Genomic DNA, 26,261 nt, shown 5'->3' with positions numbered 1-26,261 from the left:
CAGTACTACTTTACCATGAGAAATGATAAGCATATTAATTTTTTAAAGACTTGAAAAGACCTATATGAAGTAATGAAGAATGAAACTACTAGAACCAAGAACATTATATATAACTACAGAATTAATATCTGAAGAATAATTTGTGAATGTCTACTTCGAGAATAAAATGAAAAATAGAAACATGAAAGAGGCAATCTACATAAATATGCATATCTTTTTGTTGGGTGATATCTTCTATGATGCAGGGAGCAGGGCAGGCACTGAGATCCCTGGGAACCAATTCTATTAAATAATTTTTTTTAATCTTAAAGCTCATAAAAGAATTTCCAAAGTAGTTAAGGAGAGAGACACTGGCTAGTTCACCTTATTGGCTCATACCTATGTACTTCAAGGATCTGATCTCAACTATAGTTGTCGAAGAATCATAGAATCTTAGGGCTAGAAGGGACCCCAGGGATAATACAGTCCAACATTCTCATTTTACAAGTGAGGAAACTGAGACCTGAGTTCAATCCAATGACTTCACCAAACTAACACATGCAGTGTCAGAGGCAGGATTTGAGCCCAGATCTTCTGACTCCAAATAGTGTTCTTTCCATCATACTGCACCAATCATAACACCTCCATATCTTTACAGCTAGCCTTTGCTAGCTTCTATAACTGAAAAGGTTCTTTACCTAATCACCATACTGAGGTTGCACTATCTTCCTTTGGTAAGACTGAACCTTAGACAGCAGAAAGATGGTCTTTTGCTGAGTCACCCCCAAAGTCTTTCCAATTTAACACAGACTACCAGATGTTTCATGTTGCTGTAATTGTTTCTAGCCAGAATTGTACTTAAGACAAATTCAGTTGAACTGGAAGAAGAGTTCAATATTTTAGAGTGGGGGAGTAGGGTCAGTCAGCAAGCAATTGTGAAACACTTACTATGTATATAGCTACTGTTCTAAGTGAGGGGAATACAAAGAAAGGGAAGAAAACCAGTCCCTACTCTCAAGGATCTCATGGTGCAGGGTACCCAAAGGTTACAGCCCATCCCCCATAAAGTCTCAGTTGGGCACTTGTGACCTGAACCACGGAAGCACCATGAAGGAAAATGAGCAGAATGCCCTTGTGGCAGAAACACCCCCCACCCTAGGAAGGAGTCACACACACTGATATTGGCACCCTAGGTCAAAGTCACTTAAGCAGTCATTTGGAGGATAGATTGATATTTTGGATCATTTTGGAGAAGATAACATCATTTGTTTTGGTGGTTTTTTTAATTTTATTTTATTGATTAAGAAAATTTTTCCATGATTCCATGATTCATGTTCTTTCCCTCCCTTCCTCCCACCCCCCACCTGTAGCCAGTGAGCAATTCCACTGGGTTTTACATGTGTCATTGATCAAGACCTATTTCCATATTATTAATATTTGCATTAGGGTGATCATTTAGCATCTACATCCCCAATCATATCCCCATCAACCCATGTGGTCAAGCAGTTAAGACAATATCATTTGATTCATGAGGTCAAAACTCTGATTGCAGAGGGTTTTAAAGAGAATGAGAGAAGTCGAGAATGAATACAACAGTTTTTCAAGGAGTTTGGCTCACAAAAGGAAAAGAAGTCAGAATAGTGGCTAGTGGAAATGATGAGATCTACTGAGATATTTTTTAAAAATGCAGAAAACTTGGACTGTTGTTTCCAATCAGCCTGGGAAAGGAAACAGTTATAGATGATAATAAGGATAATGAGGCCAGAGGTCGATGAGATTGAATTGATAAGACTTATTGAGTGGGTGGGAGCAAAGAAGAGAGATATAAGAGGTCTTCAGATAGTGGCTAGATGACTACGTCTCAGGCATATTATATTCAAAATTCTTGTTTTAAATATGAAAAAACTAAAACTTAAAGAGTATAGTGACTCACCCATAGTTTAAACCACCATCAAAACTCAGGTGTTCCAATTAGACTGATGGACTATTTATTCCCTTTCTTTTACAACAAAATCAAATAAAGTCAACAAGGTGGTGATAAGTTAAGTACTTGCTATGTGATGACACAATGCCTCTCTAATCCTAGAGGCAAAGAACCAGAAAATTATAATCATCATTTTTCCTTTGTGGGGACACAGGAAGAAGACTCTGTTCTAACCATGATCACTTATGTGGGACTGAGCCTCTCTCTGCTGTGTCTCTTTCTGGCGGCCCTCACCTTCCTCCTCTGCAACACCATTCAGAATACCAGCACCTCCCTCCACCTGCAGCTCTCCCTGTGCCTCTTCTTGGCTGATCTCATCTTCATCACAGGAATTAAACAAACCAAGAACAAGGTATTAATGGCATCCCAAAATATTGTCCCCTGCTGCCCATCACAACCACGCACACCAGAAAATGGCAACACCTAGTAGATCTTGGTCTTCCTGCTACAAGTGACAAGGCAAGGTGCTTTTATCTCTCTTTTTTAGAATGGCCCTGAGCCATGAAGGAGGATATTGTCCATCAAAGTCAGTACTTGCTTCTATGACCAACCAGCATCTTTAGTTTCATGTCAGGCATTTTCTCTAATCTAGACATAAGGGAAATTATCCAGGGACTTCATAACAGGCTCAAAAACTCTTCTGAATGGATTGTATGTATCCCTACCCGGCCAGGTCCTGTGTTCCATCATTGCAGGCTTATTACATTATTTCTACCTGGCCTCTTTCACCTGGATGCTGCTGGAAGGCCTGCATCTATTTCTCACTGCCCGGAACCTGATGGTTGTCAATTACACCAGGATGACCCAATCCCTGAGGAAGGTCATGTATCCTCTGGGCTATGGAATTCCAGCTGTGATTGTGTCTATTTCTGCAGGATCAAGAGCATCTCTTTATGGAACGTCTTCCCGGCAAGTAGAGTTTATTCATCCCTGTGTGGGGCATCCATTGAAGAAGTCAAAATATTAGGTGGGAAGAAAGAGAGGGATAAGTTGTCTTTGCATTCCCAATGTCTACCACAATTTCTCAAACATGTAGACTATGAACTAACATTTATTGAATCAAAACAAATCAAGCTGAATTGAATTGAGATTTCAAGGCAGAACCTTCCTAGCTAAACTTTAGGATAACTGATGTGATTGTCTTTGGCCCACAGGCCTTTGAGCTTCAACAGGGAAATTTGAGGAAGCCTTCAGAGATGATTGGGTCATACAACCACTTTTTTCTCCCTTAAAAATGATTTGCATGGGCTGTAAACTCCCTACGAACCTCCCATTCAGAAAAATGGAGGTGGGAATGCTTTTAATGTTATCATATACATGTATAATCCATTTCAAATTGCATCTCTAAAGGCAGGGAGGGAACACAGGGAAAGAAACAATGTGGTCTTATAATTTCAGAAAATGTATGTTGAAAATTATTATTACATGTAATTGGGAAGATAAAATATCTTTGAATAAAAAAAGATGCAAAAAATAACCAGTTAGGTGGGGAAAGTAGACAGTTAAGGTGGAAGCCTTGGGATTTCCATGCAGGGTCTTGTGAGTTCCAGTAAAAGAAAGATTCTTTGCAGCATAAAGTGCCTTGCCTAGTTTATCAACAGAAGCAAAAATTAACATGTAAATGACAGAGAAATTCTAATTCAAGGGAATAGTCTTTCTGTTCATAAGCCTGACCTCAACAATTTAAGTGACTGAAAAGTCTTCTTAGAGTCCTCATGATGTAGGCAGTGTGGGAATAAGGTCAGGTTATTACAAGATCATGGGTGAGAGACTGAGAAGGAACACAAGTGCTCAAGGGATCATAAATCAGGTAATCTATTACTCACGCAAGCAAGCCTGCTTCTCAGTCCTACAAATCTACAGGCAACACTAATAGTGATTCAGTTATATGACAGAATATGTATCTTGGGGGAGAGAATCGGGGGTCTCTGACTATCTAATTATCATTGCTGGGCAAATTTACAGGGGCTGAGTGGAAGGAGGATATTAGGGGGAATCAATCAGTAGGTGGTCAGGACCACAAAACACACACACACACACACACACACACACACACACACACACATCGACCACAAGAACATCATGTTTAGGAAAGTTTGCTAACCTTGCATACATGAATTAGATGAATTTCATTAAACCTATTATGATCAGAAAGGCTTTGTATCCCTTGGCTAAATGTAGCAGAACAAACCAATATTGGTTCCATAAGAATTCCCGTTACTCAAGTGTGTGGTCAAATAAAGAGCTACTTTTGTTAGCTAGGGCATACCAATAGACCAATCTCATAGTTATCACAAATTCGGGATCTTTATATGCACAAACATATAAATATTAGGCATGTAAATATATAAATAAGTAATGCACATCTCATACATAGTTAAATGCAGGTTTCCCTTTCACATAACAGGAGTTAGGGGCATAGCACCTCCATGATCTAGAAAATTCATATAAAATTTTTGGCCCTCATTTTGTACCAGAGAAGATATCTGAATTATTTCTTTTTCTTTTATGGGGTGTTTACTATAATTTATTGTAAAATTTGGTTTATGTATTTGGACATAGGCTATATGTAGGTCAATGATAAGGAAAAATACTGTGTGAAAAAGTAATTACAATATGAAATAAATGTGAAAATTTTAAAGAAGACACAAATTTGAGAAAAACAATACAGAACCTATTGTATAAGTAATATTATACATAACAGTACATATATTTTATACATTTAAGTTACTAACCTTTTTAAGACAGCTCTACATTTCTAGCCATTGTGTGTCATCTGGAGGCTTTCAGGTCCTTTTCACAAACTTTAACTTTTTACTTATTTTAACTTTAAAAAAGAAATTGTGTGTATTTATGATATTGAAAGATAAAATATGTTGATATTATACAATACTACTCATATAATTTATGCAGTTCTGAGTTTCTAAGCTTTTTATTTGTCATCTGCTGGCCTCCATGGCTTCTCCAAAACTCTCCCAAAATTCACATTTAATTTCTTATGCCAGCTCACAATATATTGAAAATGAAATGGGAGAAGTCATGATGTGGAAAGAAGATCTGTATATATATATATATATATATATATGTATGTATGTATATGTGTGTGTGTATGTATATACACCTATATATAATATCTCAGGTATCCCTCTCTTACACATGAAATCCTAAAAATGGCAGCCAAAAGTTCAAGGTATTCCTTGTGTCCTTACCTATTCAGATAGATAGCTCACAAACTCTATCAGTCTTCACTTTTTCTCTCTTCAGCCAAAGGACACAATTAGTTCAAAGCAAATGTGGTTAATGAAATCACATTAGAAGAAGATTTGAAATGGGACTTTGCCTTATAAATATAGGTCGTATCATTATATATATATCATCAGTGGGAGGAGTGGGTTGACCTAAAATCAACCAATATATATTCGTTAAGCACTAACTTCATGTCAATACTTACTGTGGTAAGCACTAAGGTTTAAAAAAAAAAAAAAAAGGCAAAAGATTGTCTCTGCCCTGAAGGAGCTTAGAAGCTTTTTATGGTGAAGATAACAAATATATGCAAACAAGCTATATTCAGGCTAAACAGGAAATAATTAACAGAAGAAAGGCACTAGAATTAAGAGGGATTGGGAAAGACTTCCTTTAATAAATGAGATTTTCTACTGGTAGAGAACATATGTTGAGTGGTTGGAACTCACACCACCAATTACAGAATCTTTGATCTCTTCTAATGATGTTAGCTTCTCTCTGTTGTTCTGCTCTACTCTAGATCTGGTGACTCTGCTGAGCACTAGTAGGACTGCTCCTTAATGGTTTCATGTGGCCTCCCTAAGTTCACTGAGCACAGTGTATCTGCTCTATTAGATCTTGTTGGTCTCAAGCTACATAGTCTTCATGGCCACATTGCTCTGTTTATCTCAGTTTCTGCCAGATATTATTTCTTACTATTATCTTCTTGGTGCATCTCTTCAGGACCAGCCTAGCCATCTGTGCTTCAGTGTGTTAGGGTATAATGGCCAGAATTTTTCCCTTATGAGAAAAGACAGACAGTTCTTTAATTATAACCATCACATCCAATTAATAAAAGCCAGGAAGAATGCCCTTGGTCTAAGGTAAAGTCTTTCCCTTTTTACTTTTACGCCTTCATAAGCCTTCTTTTACTGATAATTAATTTAAAGTTCTGACTTATTTATTCCTGAGATCTTCCTTTCTTTGTCTATAAAAGAATCTGATCCAGAACAACAAAAAAAGTAGACTAGGGAGACATGGTCAATATTGTCTCCAACCTAGTCCAAATCTCTCTCTTTATTATGAATAGAAGCAGCTGGTGTAGTAGTGGATCAAGAGCTGATCTTGAAGCCAGGAAAGCCTGAATCTGAGGCCTGCCAGTCACATACTGATTCTATACCCCTAAACTAGTCATTGAACTTCACAGTGTTCTGGGTAACTCTCCAAGTACATCACTTCCTGAGTATGTTCAATCTGTCCTGTGAGAGAAAATGTCCTAACTTGAGAGTTCCTTGCCCCAGGGAAGTCCTAGGTCCCAGCCAATTTCTCATTACATACATCTGTGATAACCATCCAATTTTGATGCAGTATTTTAACCAGAAAAATCAATCTTTCTGTATATGTATACTTGTGGTTTATCCAGTGTAAAAACCTCTGGAATCCAGGGGCAGCATTGCCTAATGGATGGAACATCAGATTTTGAATCAAGAAGACTTTGATTCAAATTCTGTCACTTCCTAGCCCTATTGCCCTGAGCAAATTACTTCTTCACTCTGATCTCAGGCAACTCCCTAAAACAACAATAACAAGAGTAATTCATAGTAATAGCATCTACTTATATTGCATTTTAATATCTATAAATCACTTGGCATAGATTATCTTATTTAATCTTTACAATAAGAAAAGTTGGCATTTCTAGAACACCTTAAAGTTTGAAAGATGCTTTACATATATTATTTCCATTTTATTTCCAAAATAACATTTTGAAGTGGCTATTAATGTCATCCCCATTTTGCACATGACTAAATGGAGATAGAGAGGTTAAGTCACTTACCAGAATCATACAGCTAGTCCAAGGCAGGATTTCAATTTCAGTTTTGATGACTCCAGATCTATCACTGTACCCATTAGCTGATCAATACATTCAGTTTTACTTATAAACTCAGTATCAATTAGAAACAGATTGTGATCTGTGTGGTTAAGAGTTCCCATACTAGTAGCTCCCACAATGACAAAATCAGAGGAACAAATATGGGTTTACACTTATGTAACACTTTCAAGTTTGTAAAACACTTTTCACAAATCATCTCATTGACCTTCAACAAGCCTGTGAGGTGTCTACAAGTGATATTATTATCCCCATTTGAGAAATGGAGAAACTGAATCTCAGGGTAGTATTCTGGGAACATAGGTATGTATATATGCATGAGTGTCTGTGGTACACAGAGAGTTAAATGGTTTTTGTTTAAATCAGTTGGGATAATTAACAAACTAGCCCAGGATTTCTTTTGCATCACCCACAGCTCTCTGCCCAAGATGAAAAAGTCTCCATCTCACCCTCAATTAAGAAAGATTTTATGCCTATCAGTGCTCATATGCTTAGCCACAAGGGCTTACTAATTGTTCTTCTTTCTTTGTCTTAGCTGCTGGCTCAATCCAGAGAAGAGATTTCTCTGGGCTTTCCTTGGTCCAGTCTGTACCATATGCTGTGTAAGTGAACACATTACAATGTAATTCTAGTCACCAAATAGAGAGATGACCAAGATAGCAGAGGGGTTGAACAAGATGTCAGGAGCAAAAACCGATGATCTTGAGTGGTCAGTTGGGTGGCGGTGGTGGTATAGACATGTGTGTATGTGCACAGTCATGCACAATGCAATGACTAATGCTAAATCCAAAATAGGAGCATCCAAGTTTGGAAGTAGATGACCAAGGTGGATCTCAGATTCCAGGTGCAATACCTGTGTTAATGAATTTTGCATTGTTCCCACAGGTAAACTTAGTTCTTATTCTTATGATCCTTTGGATTTTACAAAACAAACTTTCCTCCCTCAGCAATGAGGTGTCCACTCTTCAGAACACAAGGTGAGATGAAGCAAAATATTATCCCTGGGTACTCTGAGGATTAAAACCATGTTCCCAGATTGGGTCCAATGTCATGTTCAAGAACACCTCACAAAATCATAGAATCATGTATTTAGACTAGGGAATGATTTTTTTAAAACCCTTACCTTCCATCTTGGAGTCAATAGTGTGTATTGGCTCCAAGGCAGAAGAGTGGTAAGGGTAGGCAATGGGGGTCAAGTGACTTGCCCAAGGTCACACAGCTGGAAAGTGTCTGAGGCCAGATTTGAACCGAGGACCTTCCATCTCTAGGCCTGGCTCTCAATCCATTGAGCTACCCAGCTGCCCCTAGGGAAGGATTTTAAAGGTCATGTAGTCCAAACCCCCTTTCTTAGAACTGAGGAAATTGTTTCCAAACAGTATACGTTATTGGCCCAAGTTCACATAAGAAATAAATAATAGAAAGAGGATTCAAATTGAGTCAAAGACTCAAGATCAGGGCTATTCTGACTATGTAAAGCTGTCAAAATAAAGATAATAGAGCTCATCCCACATGGAGCAATAGAGTTATACCCTCATGAAAGGAAGAATTTAACCCCATCACTGAAGGTAGGTTTAAGAAGCAGTGAATGTATCAACCTATATGACAAAAGACTTAGAAAGATTCATTCTCTAGCTTTTCCTTTTCCTTGACCCAAGTTTTTCTAAGTTTTGTCCAGGGTTTTTAAAAACCTTCATTTGTATATAATTTTTCATATATTTATCAAAATTCAGTTCATATTTAATCTCATTCAAGATTAAATTCCAAGAAATTTTCCAAATATAATTGACATCTAATTTACCCATTAATATCTTTAGATCTATCTAAGTTCTACATGACACACACACAAACGAAAAAAAGGGAAACACATTCACCTTTTAATTTAAGATTTTTTACTACAAAAATTCAAAAGATAAAATAACTTAGTTTTGAGACTCCCAAATACCACTTACTACTTGCATTAAAAAAAAAAGAAAAAGCCAAGACACATAACACTATAATTAGCAGTTTTGCTTTCTGGGTCAAGCAAGTTGAAATATACCCTGTGGACAAGTCAGGGAAGTAGAAGAAGGATAGACCAGGATAAAAAGAAACTCCAAAGGCTGCCAGGGGGAGGAAAGGGAGAATGGAACTGAGAATTTATCAAGCACCTACTATATGCCAAGCAGTGTGATAAGTGCTTGACAAATATAATCTCATTTGCTTATCACATCAACTCTGTGAGATAGATATTATTTTTATCCTCATTTTACAATTGAGGAAACTGTTAGGCATACCGAGGTTAAGTGCTTGTCTTAAGGTCACACAGCTAGAAAGCATCTGAGGTCAAATTTGAACTCAATTCTTCTTGACTTCAGGCACAGCACTCTATCCAATATACCACGTGACAATTGGTAGTTTCCTATTTTTACACATTATTCTTGCTAAGTGCCAAGCTCTAATGTTTCTTAACTGTCAGTGAACATGCTATGCTTCTAGTACCCTGAAATAGAACTCCAGTCCCTATGCCTGTCTCTGGAGACTTGACTTTAATTTCAGGCAGAATCCCCACGCCAAGCAACAGGTAGAAAAGGGTTTTCCACTGAAAAAGAAATGTGTTTAATCACTTTAAGAGCCACTCAAAATATATTAAGTGAAATGACAGACAGATGCCTAGAAATTTATTGGGAAGATAAGCTTTTGGAGTATAATTGACTAAGATTTACAAGACAGCATTCTGCATTGCTCTGAGTCAGTCTCCACCCAGGGCTGAACATGGTTTCAGGCAAACATTGCTCAGGCCCACATCTTTTATTTTATTTTTTTTTTAACTTCTTTTCCAGATTACATATTGATACAACTTATAATAACCTTTTTCTGACATTTGGAAATGTATATTCTCTCCATCCCTTCTACCCTCCTCCCTCCACAAGATAGCAGATAATATGATAGAGGTTTTATATGTGTAATCATACAGTACATATATTCATATTGTCATGGTGTAAAAGAAAACATATTGTTTACACTAGAAAAAAATTCATGATGAAAATAAAATGAAGAATGATACGTTTCAATCTGCATTCAGATTCCATCAATTCCTTTTATGGCAGTGAATAGAGAGCCTTTTTCCTCATGAGTACCTTAGAGTTATCCTAGATCCTTGCATTGCTGATATAAGTTAAATAATTTACATTTGATTTTCATAAATTAATGTCCTTCTGATTCTGCTCACATTACTTTGTATCACTTCATATATGTCTTTCCAGGTTGTTTTGTAATTATTTTGTTTGTCATTTCTTATAACTCAATAGTATTCCATTCTAATCATATACCACAACTTTTTCAGTCATTCTCCATTTGATAGACATTCCTTCAATTTCCAGTTCTTTGCCACCACAATAAGAACTGCTATAAATATTTTTGTTCAATTAAGTCCTTTTTCTCTATTGCTTATCTCTTTGGGAAACAAACCTAGTAGTAGTATTTCTTGGTCAAAGGACATGCACAGTTGTATGACCTTCTGGGTATGGTTCCAAATTATTCTCCAAACCGGTTATATCAGTTCACAACTCTACCTGACAGTGTATTAATGTCCCAATTTTTCCCCATCTCCTCAAAACATATCTCACTTTCCTTTTTTGTCAATCTAATAGTGATTAGCCAGTCTGATAGGTGTGCTGTAGTACCTCAAATTTCTTTTGATTTGTATTTCTCTAAGTAACAGTGATTTGGAGCATTTTTTCATATGACTAAATAGTTTTCATTTCTTCACCTGAGAACTGATTGTTCATAGCTTTTGATCATTTGTCAGTTGGACAATGCTTTGTATGCTTATAAATTTGGCTCATTTCTCTATATATTTGACAATTGTTATGAACATTTTTCCCATTTCGTTGTTTTCCTTCTAATCTTGGTTGCAATGATTTTGTTTGTGCAAAAAAAAATTTAAATTATATAAGTAACCTATTTTATATCATATAATGTTCTCTTTGCCTTGTCTAGACATAAAATTTTCCCTTTCCATAGATCTGGGAGGTGAACAACTTCCATGCTCTTCTAATTTGTTTATGGTATCACCCTTTATTTCTAAATATATCCATTTTGACTTTATCAAGGTATATGGCATGAGGTGTTAGTCTGCTCCTAGTTTCTACTCTACTGTTTTCCAGTTTTCCCAGTACTTTTAATCAAATGCTGAATTCTTCTTCCAAAACCTTGGATCTTTGAGTTTGTCAATATAAAATAAAAAGAAACCATAATATAAAAATATATAAAATGCATAAAAATATAAATATATATAAAATAAATACATAAATATATGTTAATATATAAATATAAAATAAATATATAGATATATTAAATATATAAAATATAAAAAATAAAGAAATCCCATTGTTTCCTTGATTACCATCAGTATCTTAAGTACCTTAGGTATCTCATATCATAAATATTCTAAATATCCTAATTATAACTTTCCCATGCATATCTGCAATTAGTTTAATTCCACTGAGTCCCTTGAATTTTTTCTTTTCTGTTTTATATTTTTACGCTTCTCTTGAGTGTTGAATTTGATCAACAAATTTTCTTTTCAACTCATTGTTTCATCAGGAATGTCTGAAAGTTTTCTCTTTCATTAAAAATACATTTCTTCCCCTAGGATATTATACTCAGTTTTTCTGGGTAGGTGATTTTCTTTTGTAGACCTAGATCCTTTGCCTTGCAGAAAATCATTTCCCACCTTCCAGTCCTTTAATGTAGAAACTTCGATGTAGAAACAATTCTATGTAGAAGAGTTGTGTAATCCTGACTTTGGCTTGATATTTGAATTGGTTTTTTTCTGACTATTTGCAGTATTTTCTCCATGGTCTGGGAGTACTGGGATTTGACTATAATAATCCTGGGATTTTAAAATTTGAGATTTCTTTCAGAGAGCGGTTGAGTCTTTCCATTTCTATTTGCCCCTCTTCTTCAAGAACGTCAGTGCAGAATTGACCAATATGACAGTAAAGGAAAATAATAAATGTTGGAGGGGATGTGGCAAAACTGAGACATTAATGTATTGCTGGTGGAGTTGTGAATTGATCCAACTATTCTGGAAGGCAAATTATACCCAAAGAGCTTTAAAAAAAATACATGCCCTTTGATCCAGCAATATCACTACTAGGTCTGAATCCCAAAGAGAAAAAAAAAATGGGAAAGGATCCATTTGTACAAAAATATTTATAGCTGCACTTTTTGTGGTGGAAAAAAAAAAAAAGGAAAACGAGGGGATGTCCCTCTGTTGGGGAATGGCTGAACAAAAGTGTGATATATGATGGTGATGGAATACTATTGTGCTAGAAAGAGTGATGAACTGCTTGATTTCTATAAGAACAGGAAAGACCTACATGAACTGATGTGGAATGAAATGAGCAGAACCAGGAGAACACTATAGACAATAACTGAGACATTATGGGACAATGTAATAGACTTTGCTACTAATAGCGATGCAATGATTCAAGACAATTCTGAGAGACTTATGAGAAAAAAATGCTATCCACATCTAGAGAAAGAACTGTGAGAGTAGAAACACAGAAGAAAAACATGACTTATTGCCTGTTTATATGGGTATATGATTTGGGGTTTAGGTTTTTAAAGACTACTCTATTACAAAAATGAATAATAAGGAAATAAGTTTTAAATATAATACATGCATGACCCAGTGGAACTGCTTGTCAGCTCTTGGAGGGGGGAAGGTAAAAGGGAGGGAAAGAACATGACTCATGTAACCATGGGAAAATATTATAAAAATAAATAAATAAAATTAAAAAACATAAGAACATCAGTACAATTCTCCCTGTTAATTTCTTCCAATTTAGTGTCCAGGTTCTTTTTTTATTGACCATGGCTTTCAGACAGTCCAGTGATTTCTTAGGCTGTTTCTCCTGCATCTATTTTCCAGGTCAGTTTTTTTTCCTAGTGAGATATTTCAGTTTTCTTCTGTTCATTTTTCATTCTTTTGAATTTGTTTTATTGTTTCCTGATGTCTTATGAAGTCATTGGCTTCAGTTGTACAATTCACAGTTTTAGAGAACAATTTCTTTGCTTGAGATTTGTTTTTTTTTAGGGAGTCATTTTCTTGTTTTAGGTTTTATAATTATTTTTTTTATATCTCTCATTTCCTCCCAAATTCATCTTCTACCTCTCTTATTTGTTTTGTGATCTTCTTTTGGAATTCTCCCAGGAGTTCATTTTGGGCCTGACATCCTCTCACTTTTGCCTTTGATACTTCATGTATTTCCATTTTAGCATTATTGTTCTATGCGAACTTGCATTTTGATCTTTTCTGTTGCTGAAATAGTTTTCCAGGATCAGGATTTTTCTTTGTCTTTTGTTCATTTGAGGTTGGTTTTTTTGTCATGACCTTGCCTGTATGTTGAAGCTCAGGTCCACTCCAGTGATGAAAAGGGTACTGTCCCCAGGTTGCCCTAGATCAATGATGGCAAACCTATGACACACATGTCAGCACTGACACATGTAGCCATTTTCAATGACACGTGGATATATGTGGCCACATATAGAGAAATATGGGGCCGCATGCCGAGGATGAAACATTTGCTGTAGTGTAATATAGACACTCTATGCACTATAGATGACAATTCTACCTAAATTAATTTACCTTTTTTGGTTTATTAAATACAGTTGTATATTATAATTATACATTTTTGTTATTTAAACCATAAATATCATGAAATTATGGGATTTTTCTCAAAGTGACACACCACCCGAATTATGCTCGTTTTTTTGGCAAATTTTCACACACCAAGCTCAAAAGGTTGCCCATTACTGCCCTAGGTGCCATATGCACTGAATTGACCTGCAATCCACTCTTCAGTTGCGGCTCCACCAGATGTCATGAGCACTAGGCTGCTCCTTCCTCTGAGGGTTTCCTGGGGTGTTCTTGCACCCAACTGCTCCTCAAGTTCCTCAGCATGTGGTGATTTGCTCCTCTGCATATGCTGGGCTACTTCATCTGCTACTGATTCCATTGCTGTCCTCTCCTAGCCAAGGGGGAGATAGGCCTTCCTGCTTTTCCTTTGACTGAAAGCCTGCTTCACCCTGTCTTTTATTGGTTCTGCTATTCCAAAACTTGTTTTAAGATAGTTCTTTGTTTGTGGGTGGTTGTTTATTTTTTGTTTTGTTTTGTTTTTATTTTTTTAAGATTAAAATATTTTATTTTTTTAGAAAAATTTTCCATGGCTACATGATTCATGTTTTTACTTTCCCCTTCACCCCCCCCCCATATCCAATGCACATTTCCACTGGTTTTAACATGTGTCATTGATCAAGATTTATTTACATATTATTGATAGTTGCATTGGTGTGGTCATTTTGAGTCTACATCCCCAACCATGTCCGCATCAACCCATGTGTTCAAGTGGTTGTTTTTCTTCTGTGTTTCCACACCTGCAGTTCTTCCTCTGAATGTGGGTAGCGTTCTCTGTATACAATGTTGTGTATCAGTGTATCAGTCTATCAGTCTCTGTATACAATGTTCTTCTGGCTCTTCTCCTTTCACTCTGCATCAATTCCTGGAGGTCTTTCCAGTTCACATGGAGTTCCTCCAGTTTATTATTTCTTTGAGCACAATAATTTTCCATCACCATCAGATACCACAATTTGTTCAGCCATTCCCCCCAATTGAAGGGCATATCCTTGTTTTCCAGTTTTTTGCCACCTCAAAAAGCGTGGCTATAAATATTTTTGTACAAGTCTTTTTATCTATGATCTCTTTGGAGTACAAACCCAGCAATGCTATGGCTGGATCAAAGGTCAGGCAATCTTTTATAGCCCTTTGAGCATAGTTCCAAATTGCCATCCAGAATAGTTGGATCAGGTCACAACTCCACCAGCAATGTATTAATGTCCCAATTTTGCCACATCTGTGGGTGGTTGTTTAGAGGCAAATTTGGGCAAACTCAGTGTTCCTTAACTCTGCCACCTTGGCTGTTTGAAATAGGAAAAGCCACGATGTTCCAGTCCACTTTAGTAAGAAAGAGACTGACAGGGAGGACTAAAACTCAGTTATCCATTTGAAGACTTGGTCCCTGGAATTTATGCCTTTGGAACTCAATCTGTGGAACTTAAAATAAGATGCAGAAGTTCCCTGAGAACATAACAGAGTCTTGCCTTGCACTTCTCTTTAGGTTGCTGACATTTAAAGCCATGGCTCAGTTGTGCATATTGGGCTGCACCTGGTGTCTGGGCATTCTGCAGATTGGCTCAGCTACATGGATCATGGCTTATCTCTTCACTATCATCAACAGCCTCCAAGGAGTCTTTATCTTTCTGGTGTACTGCCTCCTCAACCATCAGGTGAGTTCCCTTTCTACTCCTTTTCTTCCTCCTTGTAGCACTCATTGAACTGACCTAGAGTCTCCTTGGGTTGTCCAGGTTCGGGAACAGTACAAAAAATGGTTCATGACAATCAGGCAAGCAAAATATAAATCTGAATCTCTCACGCTCTCAAGCAAGTTTGGCACTGGCTCCACCCAGACCCACACAGTAAGAAAATCCCCCACCCTTTGAATGTTGTTTTTGTTATTAATTCATTTCAGTTGTGTCTGATTCTTCAGGACCCTATTTGGGGTTTTCTTACCATTTCTTTCTCCAGCTCATTTTACAGATGAGGGAACTAAAGCAAACAGGGTTAAGTGACTTGCTCAGAGTTACCCAGCTTGCAAATGTCTGAGACCAGATTTGAACTCAGGAAAATGAGTTTGCCTGACTCTAGGACCATCGCTATGCACTATGACACCACCTACTGGCCCTTTTACTACCTGCTCATGATTATGCTTTTGCCCTTGACCCGTTGCATTCTCTCTATCTTCTCTTAGGGAAGTCCAGGGTGAGGGTCACTGGAAAATAAGCTGGGTTGACCCTTGTTTGGGCCAATGAATGTTCCATTAATAGAACCTTACTAAAGGGCTTTATGTTCTGTCAGGGCAGCATTTTCTTTCTTCCTTGCCTCTGCCATCCTGAGAAGAGATAAAAAGACAGCTTTGGGACTGGTACCATATCCCTAAAATCCTGGGTTACATCTCTATGCTTAATAAAAACAATAATTACCATTTATATCACACTTTAAAGTTGGTATAGTATTTTGCCTTGCTAGGTAAGTGTTATTATCATCTAGAAAGTGCAGATGAGAAACAAGCTGCACACAGAGTTTAAGTGCCTTGTCCAGGGTCACAAAGTTAGTAAGTGCCCAGCCTAAATGTGAATTCAGATCTCCCCGGCTATATCCAGTGCTCTATAACCTACAGCACATAACTACATCTCTCATTTTATTTATTGTTTTCAAGCCCTTACCTTCTGGCATTGACTCCAAGGCAGAAGAGTGGTAAGGGCTAGGCAATGGGGGTCAAGTGACTTGCCCAGGGTCACATAGCTGGGAAGTGTCTGAGGCCAGATTTGAACCTAGGACCTCCCATCTCTAGGCCTGACTCTCAATCCACTGAGCCACCCAGTTTATTTTAAACAGTGCCCTCCTATGACATCAGGGCTAGACAAGAAGATTCCTGGAATTTTTACTGCTGTGTGTCATTTTACCCATGCTTACAGTCTGTCTGTTTGAGACCACAGAATTAGTCATTTTCTCAGACTCTAGACTCTTTTCCCTAAGTCCATGTGTATGTCCCTTCATCTCCATTTTTTGTCTATCTCTTCCAGGAGAATTAGGAAGAAAATATTAATTAAAAAATTTCCCAGTCCCTAATGAAAATCCTGCCCATTGATACAGAACCCTTGGACTGCTATCAACCTGACCTCATAAAGAATGGGGATGAAGAAGATTAAAGGATATTCTGGTCAATTTAATTGTCAATTTAAAAGGGGGGGGAAGGGAGGAGGAGGAACATAGAGAATGTTTAATTGTCTCTTCTTTTGGAGGAATGGAAGAGACAATGCTCTTCTGTGCCCTTCCTCAAATTGAAGGCTCTGGGAAGAACTCACAAATGAAAGAAAGGGCAAAAGGAGAGGCAGCCAAAGCATGGCAGTGATATTAAGCGGATTATACTCATACCTTGCCAAACCCCAACCCTGATTCAGCACTGTGCTCCTCTGGATGGTCTCTCATCTCTAGGTTTTTATGACACTGCTCTTTCTAGATTCTCCTACTTATTTGACTATCTTCTCAGTCTTATAGGTTAGATCTTCATGTCATGGGAACTAAGTGGGTATATAACCAGGGGTATACTAATTTAACAATCAGATTTTAAGGCACGGTTGAAAATGTTTGCTGGCATATTTTTAAGTTAAATTTGCACCATTAAGATTCTATCATTTTCTAAGGTCTAGATGATCAAAAAAATAATAAATCAAGCTCTGATTGGCAGTATTTGCCAATTTCTGAGAGGTAAATGCTCACACTATAAAATGGTAGAGGATATTTTTCTTTTGTTTTTGTATGCCCAGCCCTTGTATGATGCCTACCTTATAGTATGTCAGGCTTAAATGCTTTCTGATTGACCTCTATTCTCTAAAAAATAAAAATCATATGTGCTGGAAGAAGTTACTCACAGTGCCTAAGAAAAGTCCTCTAGTATCACATATAATGCCAGCTCTTAGTTTGGAATAGATCTTATTTTACTATATTGAGGAAAAGTCCATTCATTTCTATGTTTTTTTAATTATTTAATGTAAATTTGCATTATATTTTCTCAGAAGCTTTTTCATATAAATATATCTATGTGTGTGTATATCTTTGACACTGTCAAAATTATTCCCAGTATTTCTCCTCAGTCCCCTCTACCAGAGAGTCAGCCTGTATAACAAATACTACTTTTTAAAGAGAAAAAAATAATCAATAAAACTGATTGACACATGGAAAATGACTGAAACATAGGCAGTCAGTGAGCCATAGACCTCCTAGATCTTCAAAGGAGTGGGAGAGAAACTCAAAGATTTGAATCATCTCAAATTTGAGTCATCTCAAATCACTTCTTTGAAAATATTATAATATTCCCTTTTGATTGTTTTGTAGTTGTCTTTCTGTTTGTATTGTTGTAGCTATTTTATCTATTTTTTCCTTGGCTCTGCTTCCTTCACTCTGCATTAATCTATATAAATCTTTCTATGCTTTTCTGTATTTATCACATACATCATTTCTTTTAGCATAGTAACATAGCATCAGATTTATGTAGTACATTTTCCTTAACCATTCCTCAATCACTGAGCTTCTCTTTTTCTTCCAATTCTTTGATATTAAAAAAATGTTGCTATAAATATTTTGTGGAATATGAGGACCTCTCAGTGAATCAAAAGCTTTTTCTGTATCCATTAAAATCATGTGTTGTTACTATTTTTACTTTTGATGTGGTCTATATTTTGATATGTTTATGGGTTTTGTAATATTGAACCAATCTCACATTTCTAGAATAAATTCAACTTGATCATGTTAATTTTTCATTATGTTATTTTATTTAATATGTTTGCTCTTATACTCATTAGAGATCAGTTTATTATTTTCCTTTTCTTCTTCCTTTAGGATTTAGGTATTAGAACCATATTTTTCTCATAGAAGGATTATTTCTCTTTTTGGCAAATAATTTATATTGAATTTAATCTTTCTTTGAATGCTATGATAGACCACTTGTAAATCTTTCTAGTCCATGATTTCTTTTTCCCCCTTAGGAGTTCATTCATGACCTGTTCAGTTGTTTTATATAAGAATGAGTTATTTTAATTTAATTTTTTATATTTTGGTAAATATTTATCCATTTAAATTATCAGTTTTACTTTCATATAATTTAGCAAAAATGGTTTAATTACTTACTTCATTCAATTTTCATTGATTATAATTTAGTTTTTCTCTCATTTTTATCAAATTATCTAGTAGTCTATTTTATTGGTTTGTTGGGTTTTTCTTTTCTTTAAATTGTTGCCTTACATCTTGGAATCAATACTGTGTACTGGTTCCAAGGCCGAAGAGTAGTAGGGAATAGGCAAGGGGGAGTTAAATGACTTGCCCAGGATCGCACAGCTAATTAGTGTCTGAGGCCAGATTTGAACCCAGGATTTCCCATCTCTAGGCTTGGTTTACTATCCACTAAGTCATCTAGCTTCCCCTTAAGGTTTTTCTTTTTCAAAAAACATATCTCTTAGTTTTCTTTATCAAATAAATGGATTTTCAATTTTACCTCTTTTTTGATTTTCAGAATTTCTATTTTTGCTTAATTGAATTTTTTAAAATTTTGTCGCCTTTCTAGTTTGCTCTACTGCTTCTCTCTTTTATCAGTGAAAGTATTTAAAGAGACATGTTTTTCTCTAATGACTACCTTGGCTGCTTCCCAAAAGTTTTGGTATTGTTTCATTGTTGACATTTTATTTGATTAAATTATCTATTTTTTCTATAATATTCTTAGACACCTATTTTTGGAGATTATGTTATTTAGCTTCCATTTTTGTTCGAATCTTTCAAAAGTTTTTTACTGATTAGAAATTTTTATTGCATTGTGGGCAATAAAGGTTTTTTGACTGCAAGTTTTGAGAGAGACTGAGACTAAGACAGTATAAAGGTCATTCCATGGAAAGTTTACTCTCCTTCTTTATATGGAACTGTAAAAGGGAATTCTTTGTTCTCTTTGTCTATTATTCTGAGTTTATACTTGTGAAAGGGAATCCTTTATTCCCTTTGTCTATTTTGAGTTAACACTTTGCTCACCAGATTGTAAAGACAGAATTAACTCTCTTTTGCCTACTTTTGAATTGAATCAATGAAAGTTTTGGACACCCAAATTAGCACTAGGTGGAAGAGTTCTCCACCCTTTCAACTCAATCAGCCAGGAATCTATGAACCCTTTTGCCACCCTTTCAACTCAATCAGCCAGGAATCTATGAACCCTTTTGATGAGCATTCACATCTCCAAAAAGTGAGAAGTGGTTCCCACAAGCACTGCTGGACAATTTGGAAGCTGTTGTTAGCCCTTTTGAAGAGAGAAAGGGACAAGAAGCCACTAAAAAATGCCCTACATTTCTGAGGCTAGGAAAGCCGACCTCAAGAAGGAGTTGGACTTCAAGAAGTAAGTCAACTTCAAGAAGAAGATTGACTCAAGGAAGAAAGTCAGCCTCAGGAGTCACCTTCAGCTCGAGTCTTGACCTGCCTCTTAGAGGTAACATGGGTAAGTGGATAGCTGGCTTTCCCTTCCTGTCTTCTGGAGAGAGTCTAAATTCTGGTTGAAGGTTAACAAGTCCTGGCTGAGTCAATTACTGGAGCAAAATTTAGTTAGATAGGCTAATGTCTTCTCTACCCTTTTGTATTTCTCTGCTTTTACTCTTTTTGCCTCTTTTGTAAATAAAAGATATTAAAGTCATTTCAACTTTGAGAAATAATACTTTGAATCTGTGACCACCATTATTATTTATAATCTTCATATATTTTAGTCAAATCATTAATTTTTAATCCCTACAGAAATGAAATTGAAAAAATTAACTGTCATCCTTAGATTCTGGAGAGGAGTAAGAGATGATTTGAGAGAATTATATTTTAACTCTTATTCTACAGAGAAGATACTCTGCCAAGAAGAAATCCAGAGAATTCTTGAGTCTACAATTGCCATCCTAAGAGTACTGAATAATGAGTTTGTCCTCCTGGCATCTGTAGAAAAATCAACAGTTGATTCAATAGATATAAGTAACTCTGGCTGTGATCTTTCCCACAGCTGATATATTGTTGTAATATTTCAATATGCCTCTCTAGAAGCATATTGTTTCACTGTTAATAAAATATAAAGGGGGCAGCTGGATGGCTCAGTGGAGTGAGAGTCAGGCCTAGAGGCAGGAGGTCCTAGGTTCAAATCTGGCCTCAGACACTTCCTAGCTGTGTGACCCTGGGCAAGTCACTTAATCCCCATTGCCTAGCCCTGTAACAAATTTTAAAAATTAATATAGAAGGATATATATATATAAAAGATATTGGGGTTTAAAATTTTTTAAAAGCTTATAAAAAATAAAATATATAATCAGTAATGTTGATGTTTGTCTACCTATGAGACCAGGTTCAATACTGAGAGAAGAAAAATTATGAGAAAATAAGTTGAACTAATTTTTATAACCTGGGGTAAGGATTCAAAGCTAATTAATTCATGAGAGATTAAAATTTTGGTAATTTGTGAGAAAATATAAAAATATACAACTTAATTACCTTCAAACCTAGTTTGTATTCATTACTAAGGTATTTGTTTTTTTTTAATTGTATCCATTAACAATTCAAATAGTAGGGAGCAGCTAGGGGGCTCAGTGGATTGAGAGTCAGACCCAGAGACAAGAGGTCCTGGGTTCAAATCTGACCTCAGACACTTCCTAGTTGTGTGACCCAGGGCAAGTCACTTAATCCCCATTGCCTAGCCCTTACCATTCTTCTGCCTTGGCAAAAGGTAAGGGTTTAAAAATAAAAATAAAACAATTCAAATAGTAGGTTAGGAGTAGGGATTTGGATTTTTATTTTTTGCCCCTGAGAAGACCTGAAAGATGTGACTTTCACTTTGCAACACACATTTATACTCTTTTTCTGAATATTGCATCATCTCTGTGTGCTCCTTTGGTGGTCATACACTTGTACCCTAACATTTGGGGGCTCATCCAATGGATGTGACCTCCTAAGGATCACCGGAATAGGGGAAGTTCTCTCCCAGATTTCGTGGCGACTTCCCAGAGGTGAGCAGTGTGTCTGTGAAGTGTGATTGGTTATGTGATTGTGAATGGGAGGATTTCAGACTCTGGCTGGACATACGTCTTAGTGGATGGGAGATTCCATGCCTCCCAGGTTATAGGAGGGTGTCCTATGCCAAGTCCCCTGGTGAAGGCCCAATTCCTCACGTGTTTCTGTGTGAGGACTGACGATTACACATTTCCTGTCGCCTGTGAGGGAGCAGGTTGGGAAAGTCAGGAAGCGAATTAATTAAGACAGGTGGGAAGGGAGTTGTCCAAAAGCTTGGAGATTAAAATATGGAACTTCAGAAGGTTGGAGGTCCAGGAATAATTAGGGGGAGTCTTTGTCCCTCGGGAATAATTAGGGGGAGTGCAGGGTTAGAGTCCCTGGTGGAATTAGATTCCAGGAAGACCCGTAGTGGACGTACTACAGGAACAGGGTAAGTAAAGGAACGCTGGGTCTTTTTAGAAGGACTCCAGGAAAGGAGGGCTGAAGCCCTGAGCAAGCTCCAACTCCAGTTCAAATTCTATGTGAATCCACAAAAAGGATATTTTGTCTGTCTGTCTGTCCTTTGTGTAATTCTTCCCTGGCCGAACATGGGCCAGAACCCGTTGGTCCCCCTGAATTCTGTCCTGAGCCATTATCCTGATTTCAAAGAAAAGGCACTAGCACACTAAGATAAATAGTATACCAAGATAAATAGAAACTATGGAATATAGTGAATCAAAGGAAAGAAAACTAATTATTGAAATGATTAAGCACAGTAAACAGCAGCTAATTATGATTCAGAGGTATAGTGATCCTGGCTGGGATCTTCTTGTTTGGGTTGAGTGGCCCCCAGTGACCCCCCCTTCTCTAGGAAGATAGATTTAAGACTATTTTATAGATAAGGCAATCTCTAAGAAATGGCAAATTTAAAGTGACCAGAAATTTTTCTTCTCTGCCCTCCCTTTTCAGAAGCGGCAGGCTACTCTCTCTCCTTTTTGCTTCAGCTAGAAAACCAGTTCTGACATGGTTTTTTCTTTCCCCTTTGGAAGGAGCCTAATTGGTGATGGCCACAGACAATGTAAAAAGTTTTAACAATTTTCACTTAGCTAAATCAATCTTTCCAGCAATGTGGCATACCTGGAATTATTCAGGCAGGTATCAGAGTCCCACTTTATAGAAAAGTGTATTTATTTTAGAATATTTATTGAAGCATGAAAAAATGTAATTAAGAAATGAAATTCATCATATGTCAGCCAGCTCCTTGCCAAGAGTTAACCCTTTTCTGACTCATTCTTTTTCACATAATTTTTAGTCATGGAGATATGAATTGAATATGAAAAGAAGAATCTAGCTTATATAATTTATGTTTTATATTTGTCAGAGTGTGTGTGATATGCCTGGGAAATGTGTCCTTGATCATTCTGTGTGTTATATGTTGTTTGTCTGTGATCACAATGGGAGGGTTACATCCTGGGAAAAATAAATCTCTCTCTCTCTTCATTCATTCTGGAGGAATGGGGAAGACAGATAGGCATTTGAAAAATTCAGAAAATAACATCTTAATTTCTGAATGTCTTAAACTCTAAGATAATTTAATTGGTTAAAAGAAATCTTATTCTCTCTCTTATTAAGGCAAGAGTTAAACAAACTAATCTGTCAAACATTTCTCCTTCTATTTCTCACTGGCCATGAGAAAGAGAACATAGAAATTAAAAGACAGAAAAAGGGACAAATTTGATCCCATCACCAAATTCTATCAACAGGTTAAGTACTGAGATATATATCTAATGAAAATTACAAAAGATTCTAAAATGCAATCTAAGAAAAACTTATTCAGACAGAAAGCAATGATTCTGAGTTGTGTACAGAAGTATAGAAGTGCAGCTTAACTTTCCTAGCTAGCCAAAAAAAAAAACAATCAGTCTTGCTCAGTGCTTAACAAAGAGTGAAAAAGCTTCTTTAAACAACCATGAATTCAACCTAACATTAATCAAACTTTGTTAGTGAAAATTTAACTTAAAGATTATTAGAACAATACAATTGGCTTACATTTCAAAATTAGACCCCATTAGACAGAGATTGGTCCATGAGAAAATCATATGCTGAGAGTGAATCATCCACGCCACCCCGGTTCAGCAGGAAGTAGTTACGAGAAACCGAGAAACATCGTCCCCTTTCTCCAAAACTCATGGACTTTTCTCTACGCATTAGAATATATTTGCTAAGGAATTGAATAAGTACTGATGGTATAGTGTAAATTCATTGACTACTAGTTAAAAAATGGAATTTCAGTTAAATTTAAGAATGCACAAAACTTATATTGAAAAGCTATCTATTAGGACTTGCAGTGTATGAAATACAGATTTGAATGATCAGACTAAAAATGCTTATTAGACTGAATTTGAGGATTGCTAAATATAAATATAAAGCATATAAGAATTTAATATCAACTCATTAAAAGATGTGATATAACATAAAGAAGATTTTATGTGATCAAAAAATTTGGGTAAACATATGAACATGTAAAATTGCTACTCTAAGATCTGTACCATCATATTAAGCAATAGGTAAAAATATAATTAACATTAGGGTTTCAAATTTTGGTAATTCAAAAATAATATGGGCATTAAGAATCTAGTATATTATGAATATAGAAATTTGGACAGCATTGTAATTTATTAGAATATAAAAATTATTTTAAAAGCATGTGCAATGTACGAAAAGAAACACATGATCTAAGGAATAACATGCAATTTGTTTAAAATATATATATATTATTATGGATAAGAACAATCATGTAGAATAGCTTCATGTGATCAGACTCAGAGAGGTACAGTGACCAATCAAGCATGACTTGCCAGCTGTGTAAATAGAATTAGCTCTAACCCATTCATAGTCAAACTCTACTTACCCTTGGCATAGAGATGATGTCATCCCCACCTCCCTTAGTGAGGAGGGGAGATGAGTTACCCACACGTGACAATAAGTAACAAATCAAGATCAAGGGACTGCCCTTTGGGCAGTCCAAATCAGTGCAGAGGCTGCCATTTGTCCACTTGAATTAGAGGTGGACCCACAGGAAGTGACAAAAGACACTATCTCTTCAAGTATGTTGGTTACTTCCTGTTGGGGGAGTTCCCGCTTTGAACTTAGCACTGAAGGATCTCTGAGGAGACCTCAGGCAGCTTCTACTTGGAATTGTCACGTGGGTAAGTTAGCCTGACTTCCTTGGGCCTAGCTTGGCGTTTCCAAACTCTACCTTTAAGTAGGCTCTAGCCTATCTGATTACTAGGCCTTGTGACTTGTAGCCTCATTTATTTAGCCTTCTAACCTTCTCTCTCCATCCAGGCCTCTGCAGGCCTGGACTAGCCTCTCCCTCACTCTATTTCCCTACCTTTTACCCTCCTAACTATAAATAAACTACCTTAAACCCAGTACTGACTTGGGTCTAATTTAATTACAGAATCAACCTGAATTGTTGATTCCTGGCGGCCACAATTAAAATATATATCTATAAAATACCTAAAATCTCCCTCTTACACAGCTTAGCTCTATAAAGTGAAAAAATGAATAAGAAGCTAATAGCAACTTTATAACATCTATAGTATTATTCAAAAATTCAGGTTTCCCTAATTCACCACAATTGGAAACATCAAAACCCACCTTTCTCTGAGCAACCCCAGAAACTAATCGACCTGGTCGAGTCTATTTTCTTGACTCACAGTCCCACTTGGGACGACTGCCAACAACTCCTCCGCACCCTCTTTACTTCGGAGGAGCAAGACCAAATTTACACCAAAGGGCGAAAACTGGTCCTTGGCAATGATGGTCGGCCCACCATGGACCCGAACTGCCTTGCTGTTTTTCCTATCACCCATCCGGACCGGGATTTCACCTCGAAGGAAGGTAGGGAGCATCTTCGAACCTACCGCCAGACTCTCTTGGCTAGGCTCCGTGAGGCCACCTAAAAGCCAACTAATTTGGCTAAAATTGAATCTATACATTAGGGCCCTGAGGAAACTCCAGTAGTGTTTTTAGAGTGCCTACAGGAGGCATTCAGGATTTATTCCCCCCTAGACCCCACAGCACCTGCTAGTCAGCCCTGACTAAGTCCCTAGGGGTCAGGTGGAAATTCCACTGTGAATACAACCCCCAAAGTTCTGGCCAGGTGGAACGCATGAATCGGACCCTAAAAGAAATCTTGACTAAAATGGTCCTTAAGTCTGGTGGAGATTGGGTGATGCTCCTAACTCTAGCCCTGTTTTAAGTTCGAAATACACTGGGTCCCCTGTCTTTATCCCCACAAGCTACAACAGAATCTCTGGCCCCATTTGCAGGCACAGCTCCAGCCTCCCCACCCCCACCCCCATGCTCTGCATTCCTTTAAGCCTGGGGACTGGGTCTGGGTCAGGAGACACCAGAAGAGGGCACTCCAGTCCTGGTGGAAAGGGCCATTTATTGTTCTTTTTGTAACCCTTCTGCCCTAAAGGTTGATGGATCTGCCCCTGGTTCCACCATTCCCATGTCCAACCCTT

General features: G+C 36.9%; 1 protein-coding gene across 1 annotated transcript in view; it reads left to right on the top strand.

The window, feature by feature from the left end:
* ADGRE3 (adhesion G protein-coupled receptor E3) overlaps positions 1–15,673 on the top strand; it is a 74,910-nt gene extending 59,237 nt beyond the window's left edge. Inside the window, exons 10-15 of the mRNA XM_044685155.1 lie at positions 2,118–2,315; positions 2,637–2,872; positions 7,609–7,675; positions 7,959–8,050; positions 15,236–15,404; positions 15,483–15,673. Coding sequence (XP_044541090.1) covers positions 2,118–2,315; positions 2,637–2,872; positions 7,609–7,675; positions 7,959–8,050; positions 15,236–15,404; positions 15,483–15,617 — 897 coding nt within the window. The 3' untranslated portion in view covers positions 15,618–15,673. The remainder of the gene's footprint in view (positions 1–2,117; positions 2,316–2,636; positions 2,873–7,608; positions 7,676–7,958; positions 8,051–15,235; positions 15,405–15,482) is intronic.
* Positions 15,674–26,261: the final 10,588 nt, after the last annotated feature.

Source organism: Gracilinanus agilis, chromosome 1, assembly GCF_016433145.1.
Source record: "Gracilinanus agilis isolate LMUSP501 chromosome 1, AgileGrace, whole genome shotgun sequence".
Classification (NCBI taxonomy): domain Eukaryota; kingdom Metazoa; phylum Chordata; class Mammalia; order Didelphimorphia; family Didelphidae; genus Gracilinanus; species Gracilinanus agilis.
Note: the sequence above shows the minus strand (reverse complement) of the source record. Positions and strands in the feature narration are given on the sequence as shown.